Source organism: Accipiter gentilis, chromosome 19, assembly GCF_929443795.1.
Source record: "Accipiter gentilis chromosome 19, bAccGen1.1, whole genome shotgun sequence".
Lineage (NCBI taxonomy): Eukaryota > Metazoa > Chordata > Aves > Accipitriformes > Accipitridae > Astur > Astur gentilis.
Window position 1 is genome coordinate 27423188 of NC_064898.1, and position 19496 is coordinate 27442683.

The window sequence follows — 19496 nt, forward strand, 5'->3', positions numbered from 1 at the left end:
CCGGAGAGGACGATGCCACGCTGCCGGACCCGGCGTGAGAAATTCCTCCCCTCCAGCAAACAGCAAAGGTCAAATCCCACCCCCCAGCACCGGCTGCCCCTAACCCGACTCTGCATCTCCTGGTGCTGATGCCTGCACGCAGCCCCCCCCCTGCCCGGGGTGCAGCAGGAACACCCACACCCCAGCCAGGCTGTGGGCTCACCGTGCAGCCCCCCCCCCCGATGACGCAGGGCTGTGCCACCCCAGCTGGGTCATTTCTGCACCCCAGCCTGGTTTCCACGTGCCTGGAGGTGCCCACAAGCCTGGTGTGATGCCGTGGGGCATGAGAGGGCCGGGACCCGAGGCCTGAACCCCACAGCCCCCCCCAAAAAGCAGTGCCGGGGCACACGCAATGCCGGCGAGGGTTGATCCTGCACCCTTGAGCAGTTGCCTCTTGGAGCGGCCGTGCAGAAAGAGCTTTTGCCGGTGAGGACCCCCCCCAGGCTGGGGACCGCTAGGGTGCACCCACCCGCCCACCCACCCCAGTCTGGGGGTCCCGCTCTGCCCTGCGGCTGGGTGGGGGAGGAAGCCAGCCCTGCCCCACGTCATGGAAAGAAGCGCCCCTGCCGCATTGTGCGCCGCGGCCCTTTCCTCCCCTTTATTGCCCTGCTGATGTGTTTTGTGTCTGCCGGAGGAAACGCCGGCAGCGCCGGGACAAACGCCTGCACACCCATGTCCCCGAACCGCCCTCGATGGGTCCCCCACCCAACCAGCCCAGCCGGCCTCACGCATGGGGAAACTGAGGCAGGAGCACCCCACACCGCTGGCCGAGGCACCCCGAACCCCGGCAGGTCAGCGTAGGCATCCCCTGGGGAAGGATGGGGAGCGCGGGCAAGGGGTGCCCGAGAGTGTCGTCCCCCCCAGCCCCTGGGCATGGCATGCCCCCCCAGCTCCTTCCTGCTTAGCCAGGCTGCGAACATGTTATCAATTAGGGTTTGATTCATGGGCTAGTCAGCGGGTAATTGCATTGGGGCCAGCGGCTGGGAGGAAGAGGAGGCACAGACATCTTCAGCCTCACCCCACAGCGGGGTGGTTGGGGGGGCCGGTGTGGGAGGTGTAATAAAGCCCCAAGCCCTATATACCCCCTACATACCCCCCCAGGCTTGGGGATGGGGGTCCCAAATGCAGCCAGCACTCAGGGCACTGACAGGGACTGGGGTCCCAGAGTATTTCTGGGGGGCGACGAGCTGTTCCTCACCCACCCTGGGCTGGTGTGCACTGGAGCAGGGCAGCCCAGCAGGATCCGTCCCCTGCCACCCATCCCTCGCACGTCGCCGGTCACGTCCCTTTGCCCCATGCTGCTGTGGCCTCACGCACCAGGGACGGCCATGGGGCGGCTCTGCCCCAGCACGCGTCCCCCTCCTCCTCCTCCTCGGTGCCCCCCCAGCAGCCCCCAGACCAGGCTGGTGTTCCAGGTTGAAACCAGCCCCCTCTCACGCATCTGGGTGGCTTTTGCTCCCCCAGGACTGGGGCTTTTCCAGGTCCCCACACACCTCCGGGTCCCCTCGGGGGGGCTGCAGCCGGGGCTCGGTGCCCACCCAGCTGTAAGCACCCTCCTGGGACAGGGCTAGTTGGGTGCTGGGGGTCTGGGACCAAGAGGGGTCACAGGGACCCCCGCACCGCAAAGAGGGCCACTTGCCCTGGCCAGCAAGGAGTCACGCGTCCTGTCCCTGTGCCGGGTGACAGCTCTGATGTCCCCAGGCTTCATCCTGCCCCTCCTGGGGGGGCTCAGTGCACCCCATGGCGAGCCCCGGCCCCACCTCGGGCACAGACCAGCCCAGCTCAGCTTCTTTCCCTCCGTCAGCAGCTTTCAGCTGTTTCCCGGAAAACATTTCCTTCCCTTCGTTTCCCAGCGCAAAGCCCCGGGTCCCTGCCTCGCTCCGGCCTTGAACCCGGAGCCACCCGCTGCGCTCCCGCCCAGCCCGAGCCCACCGGCCGGCTCCGAGCACGCAGGGGGGACCACGGCCACGGCTCTCGCACCCAAAACCATCGGCGCTGCCCGGCACTCGCGTCAGGGATCCGGCGTGGCGGACAGGCGGACGGCGAGAGGGGTTGGGAATGTTCTGGGCCGGGGTGAATCCCTCCAAGCAGCCCCTTCCCCAAAAATTCGGGTGCGTGTGAAGGTGCAGGAGCACAAAGGACCGAACGTTTTCCCATGCACATACTGGGGTGCAGCCTTCTCTCCCCCAAAATGTGCAGCTGGTGCTAGGAGAGGGTGGGGAGGCCTCGGGGCAGGGTGCTGCCGGAGGGGTCTGATGGGGGTCCCCCCCCTTCCCAGCACAACCCCCCCGAGGACTGGCCCCGCAGTGGGGCAGGCTGCCTGCCCCTGCCTTGACCAGGCAGGGCTGCCCGCAGGCGAGCTCTCGGGGGTCCCACGGCGAGCAGAGCAGGGCAGGGGGACGCGGAGAAGTGGGGACCCCAACCCCAGCACGCCGATACCCCCAGACGCACGGGACCCGCGTTCCCAGGCACTCCCAAGCACAGCGCACCCCAAAACCCTCAGCACACAAGGGACCCCCAGCCCTCTCCACCCCCGGCCCGGAGGTCACCGACCCCCCGGGGTCCCCGTTTCCCCGGGTGACTGGGCAGATCCTCCCCCCCACCCCCGCCCCGGGGTCGCTTACAGTGTCCTGCAGGGTGCCCATGGTGCGGGCCCGGCTCCCGGCTCGGCTGCTGGGACCGGGACCGGGACCGGCACCGGCACCGGGACCAGCACCGGGACCGCCCGCCCGGTCCAGCCCATTTCCTCCGACCGGCGGGATCCGCACCCCCCCGCCGCCTCCTTCCTGCGTGCCTGCGGGGGGGGACGGACACGGGACACGGAGCCCAAAGTGTCCCCAAGCCCCGGGGGGGACACGACAGACGGACACGACACAGACACGGCTCCCCCCCCCCCGCCCCGGGCCGGTCCCGCAGCTCCGTGCCTCAGTTTCCCCAGCGGGCAGGCCCCCGTTCCCGGCTCTCCCGGGGGACTCGCAGCCCTCCGCCAAGGAGCGGGGAGAGAAGCGGGTACAAGCGGGCTCGGGAAAGCCCCCCCCGGCCCCCCGGAGCGGGGAGGGGGGGTCCCGCAGCCCCCGGTCCCACCGCACCCCCACCCCCTGCAGCGCCGGGTACGGCGGACCGGGACCCCGGGCTCCTCCGCTCCCCCCCGCCCCCCCCGCCCAGCGCTCCCGGTGCCCCCCCCCCACCCCCCAGCCATAAACCCGGGGACCCCCAGCACCCCCGGGCCCCGGTGGGGGGTGGGCTCAGCCAGGCTGCCCCAGTCCCCGCTTCCCCGGGTCCTGGGTGGGAGGGGAGGTGGGCCGGGGGTCTGGGGTGGGAGGGGAGGCGGTTGGGATGGGGGTCTCGGGTGGGAGGGGAGCGGGGGGACACCCGTGGGGTGGGATGGAGGGGTGTGTGTGGGGGGGTCCCCGCCGTCCCTACCTGTAACGCCTCGGAGCCGTGCACGGCGTCCTCCACCTTCAAGAAAACCTGCTGGCCCCGTCTGAAAAATTGAAGGAGGGCGGTGAGGAGATGCTGCAGCCCCAGCACCATGCCGGCTCCCGGCTCTCCCGGCTCGGCTCGGCCCGGCCGGGCTCCCCGCCGCTCCCCGCCCCGCTCCGCCCCGCTCCGCTCCGCTCCGCACCTGCTGCGCGCCGGCTCCGCGGGGTCCTAAGGGGCCGGGCTGGGAGGGGAGGGGGGCGGAGGTCCTCGGGGTGGGGGGAGGGTCCCCGGGGTGAGGGGGGTGGGGGTCGGGGCGAGGGTCCCTGCGGTGGGGTGGGGTCGGGGTGGAGGTCCCCAGTGTGGGGTGGGGGTCAGGGTGGAGGTCCCTGGTGTATGGGGGGGGGGGGGGGTCAGGACATCGCTCCCTGGTGTGGGGTTGGGGTGCTCCTGCTATGGGGCAGGGGGGTGGTAGTGCTTTCCTATGGGGCAGGTACCGGGTGTGCCTCCATGGGTCTGGCGTCCAGGGCGGGGGGACGGCCCCCCCCCCATGGTAAAGCCTTCCCTTGTCGGGTTTTGGGGTAGAGGGGTCCCCTGCACCTTCCCCCTTCTTGGGTGGGGGTCACACCCCAATTCCCCCCCATGGTACAGACAGACACCCCCCCGTCCCCCATCCCCAGGGGATATCGGGGATGTCCCACCCGCCACCCTGCATTGGAAGAGCACCCCCTTATTCTCCAGCTAAAGTGACCCCCCTCCCTTAAGGGCTGTGCCCCAGGCTTGGGTTGCGGGTTCCCCCCCACGGTCCCTGGTCGGACACTGGAAGCCTCCCCCCATTTTCGGACAGGGACGCCCATCCCCTGGCTCTCGGATGACTCTGCTGCAGGGCTTGGTACAGAGAAACACCCCCCATACCCCCCAAGCCCAGGGGATATTGGAGATGTCCTACCCCCCACCCCACATGGGAAGAGCACCCTGTCCCCATTCTTGGACAGGGAGGGACCCCCATCTTACACGCTGGCGAAGTCCCCACTTGGGGACCCCCCCATAGGCATGCAGGGGCTGTTCACCCCCAGCCTCCTATATATCCCCCATCACCTTCGGTGAGAAGTGACACACCCCCCTCCAACTCTCCCATCCTCTCCCAGGGCCTAGCACCAGGATTTTGGGGGTGCCGCTCCCCCTGTACAGCCTGAGCCATATGGGGACCCCGGGGACCACTTTGCCACAGCATGCACGGAGGAGAGGGGTGGTCCGCCACCCCGACGTCCCCTGGGGCGCCGGCTCAGCTCGGGGAGCCCACCCCAAAGAGACGGGGCTTTTGGGGTGACAGATCAACAATTTAACAGCTTCTTCACGCACGGCAAGGAACCGATGAGGATCGGTCCGGCGGGGACCCGACATGGCAGCCACACGCCACGCTGCGCGAGGGACGCAGGCGGCATGACCAAACGAAAACACAGATAAATGGGAAATAAAGGAGGCAGGAGAGAGATGTGCAATCGAAGAAGATACTATGCCAAAGAGCGCAAAGGCACAGGGCCTGCCAGGGCTGGCATCCCACCTCCATCCCCTCTGGACAGAGGAGGAAGGTTTGGGCTGGGGGAGGAAGGCCTCCTGCTCTTCCTCCAAATCCCATGAACCCCTCGGCTCACTCGATCTTCCCTCGTCACCCAGATCAGCTAAATCGGAGCTAAACTGGCCTAAGCCACCAGTAAACAGTCACTTAAGTGCCGCTCATGTTCTTATCCTCTCCCTGGGGCTGCTCAGCAGCTATCGCCTCTGGTATCTTAAGCCAATTCTTCAGCCAGGCTTGCGGAGAGGCTGGATGGGGTGGGAAATCCATCGGGTGCAGGGCCCTTCGCAGGGTGCCCGGCATCCCGCCTCGCAGGGCCTCAACAACCCCCAAATTAGCCTTTCTCCTGAACTCTTCCCCTCCGCTCAGCCTTGCTGCGGAGGGGTGTCCCCAGGACCTCTGCTTTGCAGAACACCCCGAAGACCCTCCTACGCGCTAATGCTGCGTGCACAGCCATGCTATCAGACATCAGAGAACACACACACGCAACCCCCGGCAGCTGAAGGTGCTGCCCGCCACACCGGAGAAGCTTTGACCGGAGCAAAAGCACGGATCCCTGGTTTTGCCTCCCATCCGCCGGGAGCTAAAGGGGTCCCGCTGCTCCCCAGGGACAGGGTGCTGTGGGGATGCGCTGGTGGCTCATAGGGGCTCAACCCCTCTCGCATCATCTCGCAGCCCATGGGGGAACGCCAAACCCACAAAAGCCCGGCTGCTGGTGGAGGCAAAAACGTTCCCAGAGGGTGGAGGGATGGAGGGAGAAGTTCCTGAGTGCCCTCACCCCCACGAGCGTCCCGTGGGGACACGGGGTGACAGGGTCCAGGCCACCTCGGGCCAGTGGCCAACTGGGGGAGGGTTTGGGGGCTACTGAAGCGGCCCCCCGCAGCTAACCCCCCCTCAGCGGCTCAGGGAAGTGCATGGTGCTGCAGCCTCAAAGCTGGGATTTGCACCCTGCAGCCCATACCCTGCACCCAGCAGCTCCCTGCGTGCTGCACCCACCATCCTGCACCCACACACACCCCCACCCTGCACCCCACACCCCACTCCCTGCACCCCACAGCCCCCGGGTGCTGCCGGGGCCAGGGCACGGGGGCCTGGTGGGGAGGTCAGGGCGGCCAGTGGAGCCGCAAGGTCATCTAGTGGCCAGAGCCACCAAAGCCACCCCGGCCACCTTGGGGCGCTCATCCCATCCAGCCCCCACGGTGCCCCAGGGCACCCTCCCACAGCCCCCCCGGCCTCACCCTGGGACCAGCCGCCGTAGGCAAGGGGGTCCTGCCCCGGGGGGGCTGAGAAGCCCCAAGCTGGGATACCACAGCCCCCACCTCGGCTCGCAGGTCCCCGGCCCTTGGTGCTGCGCTGGCATCGTGCTGGGACCAAAGGGTGACGCAGCCACGGGTGCAAGGAGAGGGGCACCTTGTCCTGGGTGATGGCACGGGGTGATGGGCACCTCACCCCAGGTGATGGCACAGGGAGATGGGCACCTCGTCCTGGGTGATGGCACAGGGTGATGGGCACTTCACCCCGGGTGATGGCACAGGGAGATGGGCACTTCATCCTGGGTGATGGCACAGGGTGATGGGCACCTCACCCCAGGTGATGGCACAGGGAGATGCGCACCTCACACCTCAGGTGATGGCACGAGGCCATGCACCCCTACCCTGGACTGGGTGCCAGAGGAGTTCTTCTTTCTCCTGGGGCCTTGCCCTGCCATCAAAGTCCCGTGGCGTGGGCAGGCAGCCTGCCTTCACCCCCTGCCTGCTCCCTGCCCACCTCGCACCTCGTTAGCTGCTTCGCTCTCTGCTCCCATCCCCGGCAGCGGCCGCTTCGGCTCCGGTCCTTCTTCTCCTCCCACCAAGCAGAGGTCGGCCACACACCAGCCCTTGCAGCCGCCGAGGAGAAACCCTTTGGACAGGTTCTTCCTCCACTCCAGCCTCAGTTTCCCCTCTCGCCAAGAGGGAATCGGCCAGATCCGGGTGCCAGCATGATTTGTTTCTATGGCAATGGGGATAAGAGCCGCCCAGAGGGGAGCAGATGCTGCAAACAGGTTTGGAGCCGTGGCTGCCAACCACACCGGGGTTTGGGGAGCAGCACCCCTGCATGGTGGGAGGAAGGACCCCACCATCCCCACCCTGTACCCAAGCAGGTCCCAGGGATCGGGTCCCTCTGGGAAAGGGGGATCAGGGTGGGCGAGGGGCAGGGATCCAGCCCTGGTGTGTGGTGGTGCATCACCCTGATGTGCCCATGGGGCTGGGGAGGGGGGGAAGGACCCCACTGGGGGCTGGGTGCTGCTCCTGGTGAGTCACCCTCCAGCTGGGCTATAATTAGCGATGGCAGCAAGGGGAGGTGCAGAGAGCTTCGTCAGCCGCTGGCCGTAATGAGGCAGGCAGCAGCAGGGCACCAGGGCGGCCAGGCGAGCGATGTCTCAGCACCGTGTGGCAGAGTGGGGAGTGCAGAGGGGGAGGGCAAAGCCAGCCAGCACCCAGCTTCAAACGCTGGGGGCTCCGGGGCTGGGGGCTCAAGCCTTGCACCCCAAGTCAGCTCCCATGGGGCAGGGTCTCACCATGCCCATCACCCTGACCAGGCCACCACGGGACCCACCAGGTCCCCAAGATCACGCCCTGGGGTCCCCAGCTCTGGGGACACCCCGCTGCAGGGACCCGAGCATCATTTCAGCCTGCCGGCTCTGCCCCGCCTGGATGGATCCTGCCAGCTTGGATGGGGGTCCTGTGCATGAAGCAGATTTCCCCACGGGGCTAGCAGATTTCCCCACGGAGCTGGTAGGCAGCAATCAGCCTCTGAAGAGCTGGGCGCTCTGCATCAGCTCCCAGGCTCGCAGGATCGGTGCCGAGCCTGGCACGTCATCGTCACTAGAGCCACACAGGGAGCAGGTCACGGGCCCGGCACAGCTGCCCGCAGGACAGAGAGCCATTGCTGAGCCCGCACAAGGGCACAGCGTGGGGCTGTCCCCAGGTTCCCCGTCCCCAACTGCTCACCCGTGGGTGCCTGGGGACGGAGCGGTGGGACGCAGGGGTGCAGGGACGCAGGGCTGCAGCACCGCGGTTGCATGCAGGCGCTGCTTCTTAACCTGCATGAACGAAACAGAGCTCATCTCCCCGGCCAGCTTGTTAATGATCTGGTGTAATTATGAGCTGCTCCAGCTCACTGGCTCATGCAGCCCCCCGGGATCGATGTCGCTCGGAGAGGAATGTCACCATCAGTCGGATGGGGACATGCAGCACCGGCCCCCCGGCCCTGGTACGGGGCTGGGAGATGCTGGGGAATAAATCCAGGTGCTGGGGAGAGGCAAAGGAGCATGTTTCCCAGCCATGCTTCCTATATTTCCACTCTGCCTGTGGTTTTTTCCCTGTTTCCGACGCAGGGTCGATACATTGGCGCTGCCCATCCTGCCTCTCCTCAGGGACTCGAGGCGGCAGCCTGCCAGGCATCCCAGCCCTGCTTCAGCTGGGGGTGTTTAATGGCATAGGAGGGAGCAAAGTTCATGCACGCTTGTAAATATTAACCCTTATTTCACGCAAGAGAAACCAGGAGAAATCCCCTTTGGTGTTTGAAGACCCACAGGCTCAGCTTTTCCTTGGGAGGTGCTGGCAGCAAACGGCACCAAAGCACCAAAGCCGAGGGATTTGGAGGGGGGGTAAGAAGCAAGGCTGAGCCTTCAGAGCCCACGTAGCCCCAAAAGACCAGCAGCACGCTTTCTCCCCACGCCCAGGCCCCTTTGCAGGGCATACATAGGAGGGGAAGCTGCAGAAACCTGCCCCCAGAGCAGCATCTTTGGGTATACTGGGTATACTGGGAGCGCTGGGATACCAGGTGCCCCCTTGCACAGTGCAGCCAGGGAGCCGTGGCGGGAGGGGAGCGTGGCCCGGCGGTTACCAGCTGTGCCAGCATTGCCGTAAATCATGTCAGATCAGTGAAGCTTCATTAAGCCGCCGCGGCGGAGCCGGGATGGATTGCAGGGCCGGATCCTGACTCCGACAGCGGCTCCGGTGAAGCACAGCCGGGGTGAGGACCGAGCATCCCCGCAGCATCCCTGCCCCGCAGCTCGCAGGAGGGAGGGGACACGCGCCGTGGCCAGGCACGGGGACACGGTGCACGTGGCCGTGGGTGGCTACGGCGAAGCAAGGCGGGATGCCGGGGGCTGCGGCAAAGCCTCTGGCACCGAAAATGCCTCATTGCACCCCACGTCCCGTGGGTCAGCGGCATTGGACCGGCGACTGGGGAAACTGAGGCTGCGGGGTCCCTGCCCGTGGACCGGTTCCCTGCCGCAGAGGCGACCCGGACTCAGCTGGCTCGAGCAGATCTCTGGGGACGCGGCTGCTGATCAAGCTGCTGTATCTACAGATAAATTGAGGTGTTATTGCTCTGGAGCTGCTAATCTGGGGTACTCTGCCAGCTCTAAATTCGGGCGGAAATAAATCCATCTGTTCTCCTGCTCGGCCACTAATCCCCCCGGCCGGGGCTCTCCACAGCAGCCAAGCCTCGCCGCTGGCTCGGCGGGGATGTAACCCGGCGCTGGGCTGGACGCGGCGGCTGCAGATCGATATCTCGTTTGCTGCTCACGATGGTTTCTTCACTGATAAATCCTACCCGACGCCACGGCCCTGGCTGGCGGTGGCCAAAACGTGGCTGCACCGTGGCAGGGTTGCGTTGCCCGGCCGGAGCAGGGGATGCTGCAGCATCCCTCCCCGGGGCGATGCTGGGGGTCAGCCGCCGCCGAGCCCTGGGGACCAGGCTCGGGGTGCCGGGAGGCTCCGTGGGCCCAGCCGGTCGATAGCACCGGCTGCCGCGGCCAAACCGCTTCGGAGCAGCAGGGAGAAGCCACCGGCTCCTTCCCTTCCCATTAAAGATGACATTTCTGCTCCTGGGCAGGAGCAGGCAGGGCCCCTTGCCCGCAGGGAGGCCTGTGAATGTGCAGGAGTGAGGAAGACCTGCAGCGGGACAGGGAGGAAGAGCGGGGCAGGAGGGCATCGCTGCTGGGGGTGGTTTCTGGGAGAGCTGGGGCTGGCAGGGCAGAGGGACGTGCGTGTGTGCACAAGCGTGTGTGTGTGCACAAGTGTGCCTGCACGGGTATGCACCGGTGTGCGTGTCACCTGTGCGCACGTGTGCATGCACGCACGGGGGTGTGCACACAAGCGGGGTGTGCGCACAAGGGGACGTGCACTTGGGGTGCGCGGGGGGTGTGCTTGTGTGTGCGTGTGAGCGTGCACATGGAGGGGGCGAGGACGGGGGTGCATGCACGCAGAGCGTGTGCACGCGCGAGAGACATGCATGAGTGGGTGTGTTTGCGCAAGCGTGGGGTGCATATACGCACGGGGGGGGGTGCTTGTGTGCGTGCGCTTGGGGGGGCACGTGTACGCTGGTGAATGCGTGGGGGGGGTGTATTTGTGTGCATCAGATGTATGTGCGTGGGGTGTGCGTGCACGCGAGTGTGAGTACACACGCGCTCCCCACCTTTCCCTCTGCTCCCCCCATAGCCGACGGCCAGTCCCCGAGGGTGACCCCAGACTCAGCGCGGCACGGGCATGTGCCAAATGTCCCATGGGCCGCAGGACCCCTCAGCCGCCCCACGGGGGTGGGGGTCCCTCAGCCTGGCAGCCCCCGCACTGCCCGGGGGGATGAGCAGCAGCTGAGGGGGCAGCAGCCTGGTGTTTGCAGTCCTGTGGTCCCACGTTTGCACCCTGTCCAGCCCCACATTTGCAGCCCGTGCAGCCCAACGTTTGCCCCCACCGCACGCCAGCCCCACGTTTGCACCCTGGTGTTGCATCCCATGCAGCCCCACATTTTTACCCTGTGCACCCTCGTGTTTGCACCCCGCGCAGCCCCACTCTTGCACCCTGTGCACCCCAGTGTTTGTACTCCTTGCAGCCCCGCATTTTTACCCTGTGCCCCCAGTGCCTGCACCCCGTGCAGCTCGGTGTTTGCACCCTGTGCAGCCCCGTGGCAGCTCAGCCCCATCCTGATCCCCCATACCTGCCTGCAGTGGGGCAGGGGCTCTGTCCCGGCCAGGGACGCCCCTTCCCTTTCCAGCACGGGCTGGGGGCAGCCAGCTTACCCTGAGCAACGCAAAGGGATCACCGACCCACCCTGTCCCCATCCCCGCCGTCACTGGGGCCACTTTTGTCATCGCTGCCACGCAAAGAGCCGAGAGCATCCCTGCCACCCCGGGTGCACTGCGAGCCCCATAGACACCCAGCAGCCAGGCAAAGGGATGCGACCGCAGGAACCGAGGCACGGCACGAACCCGGGGCCGAGCAGGGATGCAGGTGTCCTGGCACCCCGTCCCTTGGCGGGGACAGTCCCCGGGAGATGCCAGTTGCAGGGACCTGGTGGCAGCACATCCCGGGTGCAGGCAGGGAAGGTTTTGCTCGTTTTGCTGCTGCTGTCATTACTATCGCCGGATTTTGAGCTGGATAACGAAGGGGCCCGGCTGAGTGAGCGATGCTGGCGATGAATAAGTGATGGAGCCCTCGAAGGGTCTCTATGGAGACAGCTCAGAGCACGCCGGGTGCCAGGGGGCCGCCGGCAGCCCCCGCATCCCATAGCCGCTGCCGGGGAGCCAGGGCTAATTAGGGGGATGAGCGTGATGGCAGAGCCCTCTCTGCTCCCCAGCAGATGATTTCCCTTCCCAAGAAGGTGGCCGGGCCCCCGCAGGGCTGGTTGGTAGGGGTTTAAATGGCTGTTTGCTTCGTTCCCATCCCTCTCTCCCCAGCGGCAGCTTCTTTCCGTTCCTTGACCGCTTTCCCAGCATGGAGCCAGCTCAGCCAGTCCTGAGGCTGAGCCATGGGCCGTGGGCATCTCCGGCTTGGCTTGCAAGGGCTTTTGCACCTTGGGTGGCTCAGCCACCCTCGTCACACACAGCCTGTCCCCTAAGAGCATCCTGCATGCGTGGGGTCAGAGCACACAGCCGCTGCATGCTCAGAGGGACGAGGGCCAGATGACATCCACGGGGACAGCATGCATCTGAGGGGACAGCACGTGTCCAGAGGGACAGCATGGGGCTGGAGGAACAACACGGGTCTGGAGGGACTGCGTGCGTCTGGGACAACATGTAGCATGTATCTGGAATGACACCACACACCTGGGGGACAGCATGTGTCTTAAGGGACAGCATGTGTCTTAAGGGACAGCACGTGTTCTTGAGGGACAGTAGGTGCCTGAAAGGACAGCACGTGCCCAGAGGGACAGCGTGTGTGTCAAGGGACAGCACGTGTCTTGAGGGACAGTAGTCGCCTGAAGGGACAGCATGTGTCTGGAGGGACAAGATGCATTTTGGGGACAGCACGTGCCAGGAGAGAGAGCATGCGTTAGGAGGAGGGACAGCAGGTGCCTGGGGGACAGCATGCACTCAGGGGGCAGCATGCACTGGGGGGGGGGGGACAGCATGCACTGGGGGGGGACAGCATGCACTGGGGGGGACGGACAGCATGCACTGGGGGGGACGCAGCATGCACTGGGGGGGACAGCATGCACTCAGGGGGCAGCATGCACTGGGGGGGGACAGCATGCACTGGGGGGGGACAGCATGCACTGGGGGGACAGCATGCACTGGGGGGGGGACAGCATGCACTCAGGGGACAGCAAGCGCTCGGGGGCCCAGCACACTCCAGACACGCAGCCCCCCAGCACCGTGTGCTGCGGGTGCAGCAGTGTGCAGGGTCCCCCCCAGCCCCGCCAGCCCCTGCTGCCAGTTATTCAGCCGCAGACAACAGGCTGGGACTCCTGAGAGCGAAGCTTAGAGCCTGACCTGCCTCCAGCCCCCCCTGTGCCTCAGTTTCCCCCGGAGAAAACAGCCCTGAACGCCCCCCCGCCCCGAGTCCCCAGGGCTGCCCCAGACAGCAGGCACAGCACCGGGGCGCAGACTGACCCAGCCTGGCGCAACAGGAGCCTCATTTAGCAGCTTCATTTTGGTTTGCCTCGGTTTTTTTCCCCCCTTTTATCACTGTAAATTTCTCTTCTGATACATTCTAGGCGAAAAATAAGTGAAGCATCCGAGCCAGGCGGGCAATGTTCTTCCAGAAGTACTTACACAAATCGTTAGCATGTTAATGATTGTGCCACGCCGGCTACTCCAGGTGGCTGAGCAGCAATAAGGAAGACCCCAGACCAGCCCAGGCGTATGGAGGATGTAAATATATTGCCGGATTAAATAAAAGCATAATAGGGGATATACATTAGCGATGGGCTGCGTTGCTCCATGCTGGCCCCGCTCCAGCTGCAGGATAGGGGACTTCTGCCACCCACTCCCGCTTGTCCCCTCCGCTTGCCTTGGCCCCTCGTTTTGCGGTGGGTTTGCTTCCAGGTGACAACAGATTGAGGTGCCACCATGAGTACCAGGGGCTCTGCTCGGGGACGGAGAAGCGGGGCTGGTTTCCATCAGCTTTTGAGACTCCTGAGAATTTTGGTGCACAGGGAACAGGGTCCCTGTCCCCCACACCCACATCCTAATCCCATGGGATTCTCAAAAGCAGACCTGAATGATAACACCACTTAAGGAAGGGATGCTCTGAGCCCTGACCCCAGGGATACTCTGGGGATGCTCAGCACCTCTTTGAAGCGATCCCAGCCTGGGTGTGAGTGGCCAGCACAGCTCTCCATGCCCATGCCCCCTCCAAACCTGCTCACCCCCTCCCGGCACAGGCCGGAGGGCTGACTTGGTTGATTTACGGACACCTTCTTCAAAATGGCACCCGCTTCAACCTTCCTCTCGCCGCAGGGACACGAGCACACGCGTCTCAGCCTCTGTTTCCCCCACAGGTTCCTTCGCTGGTAGGACCCCCTCGTACTCCTGAGGAGGGACAGCTCTGTCCCTGAGTGCACCACAGATGCCCGGGCGCTATACCCTGCTATGATGACGCTTTAAAACACGCTGTGCCTCAGTTTCCCCTTCTAGACTCAAGTGACACCCACCTGATAGAAGGGGGACAAAAGGGGACCCGAGCTTTTCCCTAGTGCTTTCAGGCACCTCCTACCCTGCTCCTGGTGGAAATCTCCTTGGAGACAAAGCAGACCACGAGGATGCTCCGCTTCGGCAAAGGGGTGACAAAGGGATGAGTGGGGTTGTGGGCAGCGCAGGCAGGAGCCTGGCAGGACCGTCCCCAGGGACCCTGACGTGGGGGTGACACCCGGCTCTCGCTCCCCTCCCCCTTGCAGGTTCCCACTTGCATCCCCAGGATTTTTTCCCCCTCTCAGGCCGACTCTCATCCCTTGGCATCCCATGTCCAGGCGGCTGCTGCCACCATCTCGCCTGGCACCTGCCTGCTCCAATTCCCCCTCGTTATCTCTCTTTTGTTAACGATGCATTCACTCACCAATTTAACCTGGATTAAAACCGGCTCGCTCGCTCGCTCCCTTGTTCTCCTCCAATTAATTTGTTCGTCACTTCTATTTCCAAATTAATTCGTCAGGTTCTTTGGCAGGGAGAAAACAGCAGCGCCCGTGGTCTGCGCTGCTCAGGAAGGGATCAGGGTTAATTATCCTGGTGGGAATGACCGGGAGGGGAAGCGGAGCAGGGGCTCATCCCGGGATGGGGACCCAGATCCGGGGTGAGCAGCATCCCCTGGACCAGCCACGAGCATCCCACCGAGGGGGGGCCATAGGATGGGGAACCCACAGCTCAGCCGCACCAGGCCCATCACTTCCACGCTCCTTCGGGAATATGTCACAGGGACAAAATCCTTACAGAACAAAACGTGGCATCTCCAGGGGGGTCGCCCCGGTCCGCAGTGGGGCGAGGTGGGGGGCCAGGCTGTGCCCCACAAGGGTTAACGCTGGGTACAGCACGGGGTGTTCGAGCTAAAAATACACGGTGACTTTTTCTGTATTTGCTCTAATGAGTCATTCTCTTTAAGTAATTTATTGCTTGTTACATAATCACTTTCATTTTCAGCTTGAGAAAAATGGAATTTTTTTTTCCTTTTTTTTTTTTTTTTTAATGAAAAGGGCATTTAGCAAACCCTGCAGGCACATGAGCATCGGCCATTTTCCCAACTCTTCCCTGTATTTTTCCGGTGAAGGGCCAGGATGCTGCTGCCGGCAGCTCCTCGGCTTCTTTCACATCCTCCAGCGAAATCCTTTCAGGAGCCCGGCAGGCACCAGGGTGATGCTAAAGGGGGTGGCTGTGGGTGCAGGGGGCTCTGGGTGTTTGGAGGTGGGGCAGACCACCCCAGGGCTGGCTCAGTGGGGACGGTGGCAGCGGGGAGGCTCCAGGATGGGCTTGGGGGGGCCAGATCCACGGTGCCCAGCCCAGGCACGTCTCGCCCGGCTGGGGCAAGCGCTTACCAGCACTGCCCCGAGGGCCAAGCCTGGGCTCCAGCTGTGTCCCAGCAAGCCCAGTGCGATGTCCTAGCAATCACAGTGCTGCATCCAAGCCAGCCCTTGTCCCAGCAAGCCCAGTATGGTGCTCCAGCAATTCCAGAGCCATGTCCCAACAAAACGAGTGTTGTGTCCCACCAAGCCCAGTACCGTGTCCCATCAAGCCCAGTACCATGTCCCAGCAAGCCCAGAGCCATCTCCCAGCAAGCCCAGTGCCGTGTCCTAACAAGTCCAGCGCCATATCCTAGCAATCCCAGTACTGCATCCCAGCAAGCCCAAGACGGTGCCCCAGAAAACCCAGTATCATGTCCCAGCAAACCCAATGCTATGTCCCAGCAATACCAGTGCCGTGTCCTAACAAGTCAAAGGGAAGGGGACCCCAGCTACCCTCAGTGCTGGGGGGGGGATGGGGGGGCTCCAGCTCAGGCCCCTGTGGCACTGGGGCGGGATCTGCCGGCTGGGGGGTGGGAACCCCGCTGTCCTACCCCTGCCAGCCCTCGCTGCTGGCAGCTGCCTGCTCCCCTGCCACCGAGGCGAGGGGGGTGAAAAGTCTCGGGTTTGGAGCTGCAGACTAGGAATTAACTACGCCAAATGTTTTATTTGTGTAGAAACGCAATTATGCTAATTAAAGCATATCTGTAATTACAGCACTTAGTGGCCCATAAGTGCACAAGTGACTCCGGTGACTTTGGAGGAGCTGGAAACCTGGAGGGTGGCTTGGCCCTGGCGCCAGTGAGGTCCTCGGCAGGGAGAGAGCCAGTGTCCCCATGGGGTGACAGCGGTGACCCCAATGCCTGCAGAGCTGGCGGCAGGAGCGAGCTGGGGCTCGTCGCAGAGGATGCTCGGAGCACGCAGGGATGGCAGGACAGATTGGTACCCGCAGCTGCACTTCGGCACAGGAGCCTGCCGGCAGCCACACCACGGTCCTGCCTGTGCCGGGTGTGAAGGCAAAGGGCAGGCGATGCCGCCAGCGCCCGAGGAATGAGGGAGCGGGGGGAAAAGCGGGTCCCCGGGGGACACGGGTGGGCATCACCCCCGGCTGCGAGCAGGGCACAGCTCCGGGTGGGCACCAGTGCCCAGGCAAAGGGAGAGGCTGGTGTGAGCAAGGCGGAGGGGGGAGCAGGCTCGGAGCGCCGGCTCTGGAAGTGGCTGAGGCTCGAGAGCGTATCAAGAAGGGAGAAATAAATGGGAAGCAGAGGAACACGACAGTCGGAGCACCGGCCAGACGGACCCGCGGGCTGGCTGGGATCAGATAACTCGGTCTCCAGGCAAAGGCAGCGCAGGAGATCGCATCTGCCCCTGCCTCAGTAAAGCCCTCGCTGTGGGCAGCGTGTGATGGGGGGGACGAGGACCACGGCGGGGGGACAGGATGGGGCTGAGGAGAGATGCTAAGGGGGCACAGGACAGCCCGGGGCAGGGCGAGCAGCAAACTCGGGGCGTTTCGGGCTGGCAGAGCGGCAGGCATCGATGGGGAGCTCCGGGGTCCCTGCACACCCAGGAGACCTCCATCCTTCAGCGGTGAAGAGCACCCGGAGGCAGCCAACCTCCCACGCCGGCACCTGCCGAATCGGATTTCATCTTCCCCGGTCTCAAGCAGCGACAGAAAATTGCCTGTTTACTGCAAATGCCGAGCCTGAAGCCGAAGGATTTCGCCATGCGTATCTGAGGGACGGATCACGGCGCGGGCATGGGGGTGCCCCGTGGTTAAGCATCGCCGTGGCATCCGCGGGCAGGACTGGCAGGGATGGCTGCTGAGCTCCTGTGTCTAATGTAGAGCCATTGTCAGCTCTGGGTAATTACAGGCCCGCATATTAATGGGCAGGTGCTGCAGGATGCCGGGCGGTGACACACCAGCTGGCAGGAGCGCGGGAGGGAAAGGGAACGGTGTCACCGAAGCTTTGCCGGGTGCGATTTATTTGCTTAACAAACGCATCGAGCCCTAAGTGCCTTCGATAAGTCTGCGGGAGGGCTGAGCTCTGTTTGCACGGCAAACGCACTTCCCCGGCTGCTGCACGGCCCTTAAGTGTTAGGTCCCGTGCAGGCAGCTGCCTTCGCTGCCAGGCTGGAAAAGCAGCTCCCCAGGGCTTCGAGGAGACGCAGGAATGCAGCCTGGCCCTGTCTGATGTGGCTGGAAAGCCTGGCAGCCCTGCAAGCCTGCAAGTCCCCATTGCACAGCAGCCCTGCAAGCCTGCAAATCCCCATCCCCATCGCACTGCACCCCAAGACGCCAGGACCCAGCTCGCTGGAAGCAGGAGGGTATCCCCGAGCCCCCCGGCAAGCCGTCCCCAAGGGGGACGCTGGGAATGCCGGGCGATGTGAGCTTTGCACGGCGGCACCGGAGCAAGGAGGAGGGGAAAGCAGGAGTGCCACCACCTTGGGGACCTCCAAGCGAGGCCACCGGCACCCCGAGGGAGCCGTGCCCACGCCACAGCCCCGGCACCAAATCAGGCAGGAACAGCACCCGGCGCGGCAAAGGCGGCGAGAGAAAACACACGGTTACCCTGAATCTCTGGGGAATTGTCCTTGGATAAATGCAGCGTTACAGACTCTGCCAACTCATCTTTCAATTAGTAGGTTTAGTTGATAACCAGAGGAAAAAAAAAAAAGGCAGCCGGAGGTAGTGTTTTAGCGTGTGTTTGTTATCTTCCCAGTGCTGTTTGCTGTTTTATCCCTTTCCTGGCTTTTTTTCCCTTCCCTGAGCCCACTCTCCAGCCTGCCCATCCTGATGCACAACCAGCCCCACTGCTCATACCCATCCAGCACCAAACTGGGCTCAACCCCACATTCAGGGTCTGGGGTCCCCTCCATCCGCTGCCATTGGCAAAATCCCACGGGAATAGAGCAGGACTTCAGCATCCCGCCTCTGCTGTCCGTGCCCCATCCCTCTCTGGGAACCACGGGTCCTCCGGGAGCAGGGATACTCTTCCAGGCTGCAAAACCCTGGATTTGTCACCAAAACCTCCGTGTCTGACCATGGTGCAAGTGGCAGCCGCTCACCGGGCCAGCCTCCCCTCCAAAATGAGCCAAATCTCCATGTCAGGGAAATAAACGCAGTGCAGGCACCGTGCAAACACAAATTATTTGTATTAGCAAGAGCGAGCCTGGGGATCTGGACCATCAGCGGAGGGAAGGGAAAGGACACGGCTAAAAGACGCTCATGCCTTTGAGGCTCGTTGGGGTGAGAGCTGCTTCATCTGACACCCATTTGCTTAAAAGCCCCATTTCGCTGAGCCAAGCTTAGTTTTTAATTTGCAAAGCTCTGCCTTTCCCTGGGAGGAGGGAGAGGGCTGGCAGAGAGATGCAGGGGCACGTTAACCCAGGGATATGCCCCGGGGGATGGCAGCGCATCTTGTACCTTAATCAAGCGATGAAGCGGTTTTTATGTCTGACCAAGCCTCTCCCGCAAGGAACGCTTCCCCCCATCTCTCTCTCCTCTCCGGGGACAAGGTGACAGCGGGAGGGTCAGAAGAGACCCCTCCTTTGGTGGGGCACAGGCAGCCGTCCCCAGCCCCACTGCTGTCCCTGGCAGTGGAGACACCGGTCCTGGATGCCTATGGGAAAGCCGGGATGGCAGGCAGCTCGCCCCCGGGATGGGCACGGAGATGCCGCATCCTTTGGTGATGGTCCCTGGCGCTGCCAAAGCCCCCGCGCAGCGCTGCTCGCCCCCGGCTCCCTTGGCACCAACTCTCCAGCAAGGAACTATCAGCTCCTGCAGTGTGGCCAGATCCTGCTCTCGGTGTGACCAGTGCTGCAGCAGGTCGGGTTATTAATGCTGGATTGCACTTTCTATGAATTAATGGTTTTTCTGCGGGGTGAACTGCTGGCCCTGGCTTCTCTGCCATGCCGTGCCCAGCCGGGCACCTGCGGGAGGGCTGGCAGCCAGGTGCCACCTGGCGAGAGTCCCCAGCCTCATCCCCTTCCCTTCGGTGGGGTCCCCATCGCAGGGTCTGGTTGTCTGTGGTGCAGGAGCGACGGTGCCAGGATCCCACCGAGCTGCACAGGCGAGGACAGAGCAGGGAGGGATGAAACAGGGTCCCTGGGGTAGCACCTTGGTCCCACGGTCCTCTCGGTAGCACCTTGCCTCTCTGCTGTGCCTGCAGGTTTGGGGCTTGCAGGAGGGAGGGGAGTGGGGGGC

General features: G+C 64.0%; 1 protein-coding gene across 1 annotated transcript in view; it reads right to left on the reverse strand.

Annotated features, from left to right (window-relative positions):
* PDE2A (phosphodiesterase 2A) overlaps positions 1–19496 on the reverse strand; it is a 52000-nt gene that overhangs the window by 22825 nt on the left and 9679 nt on the right. The window contains exon 2 of the mRNA XM_049823409.1: positions 3463–3523. Within this exon, the coding sequence (XP_049679366.1) occupies positions 3463–3523 (61 nt within the window). The remainder of the gene's footprint in view (positions 1–3462; positions 3524–19496) is intronic.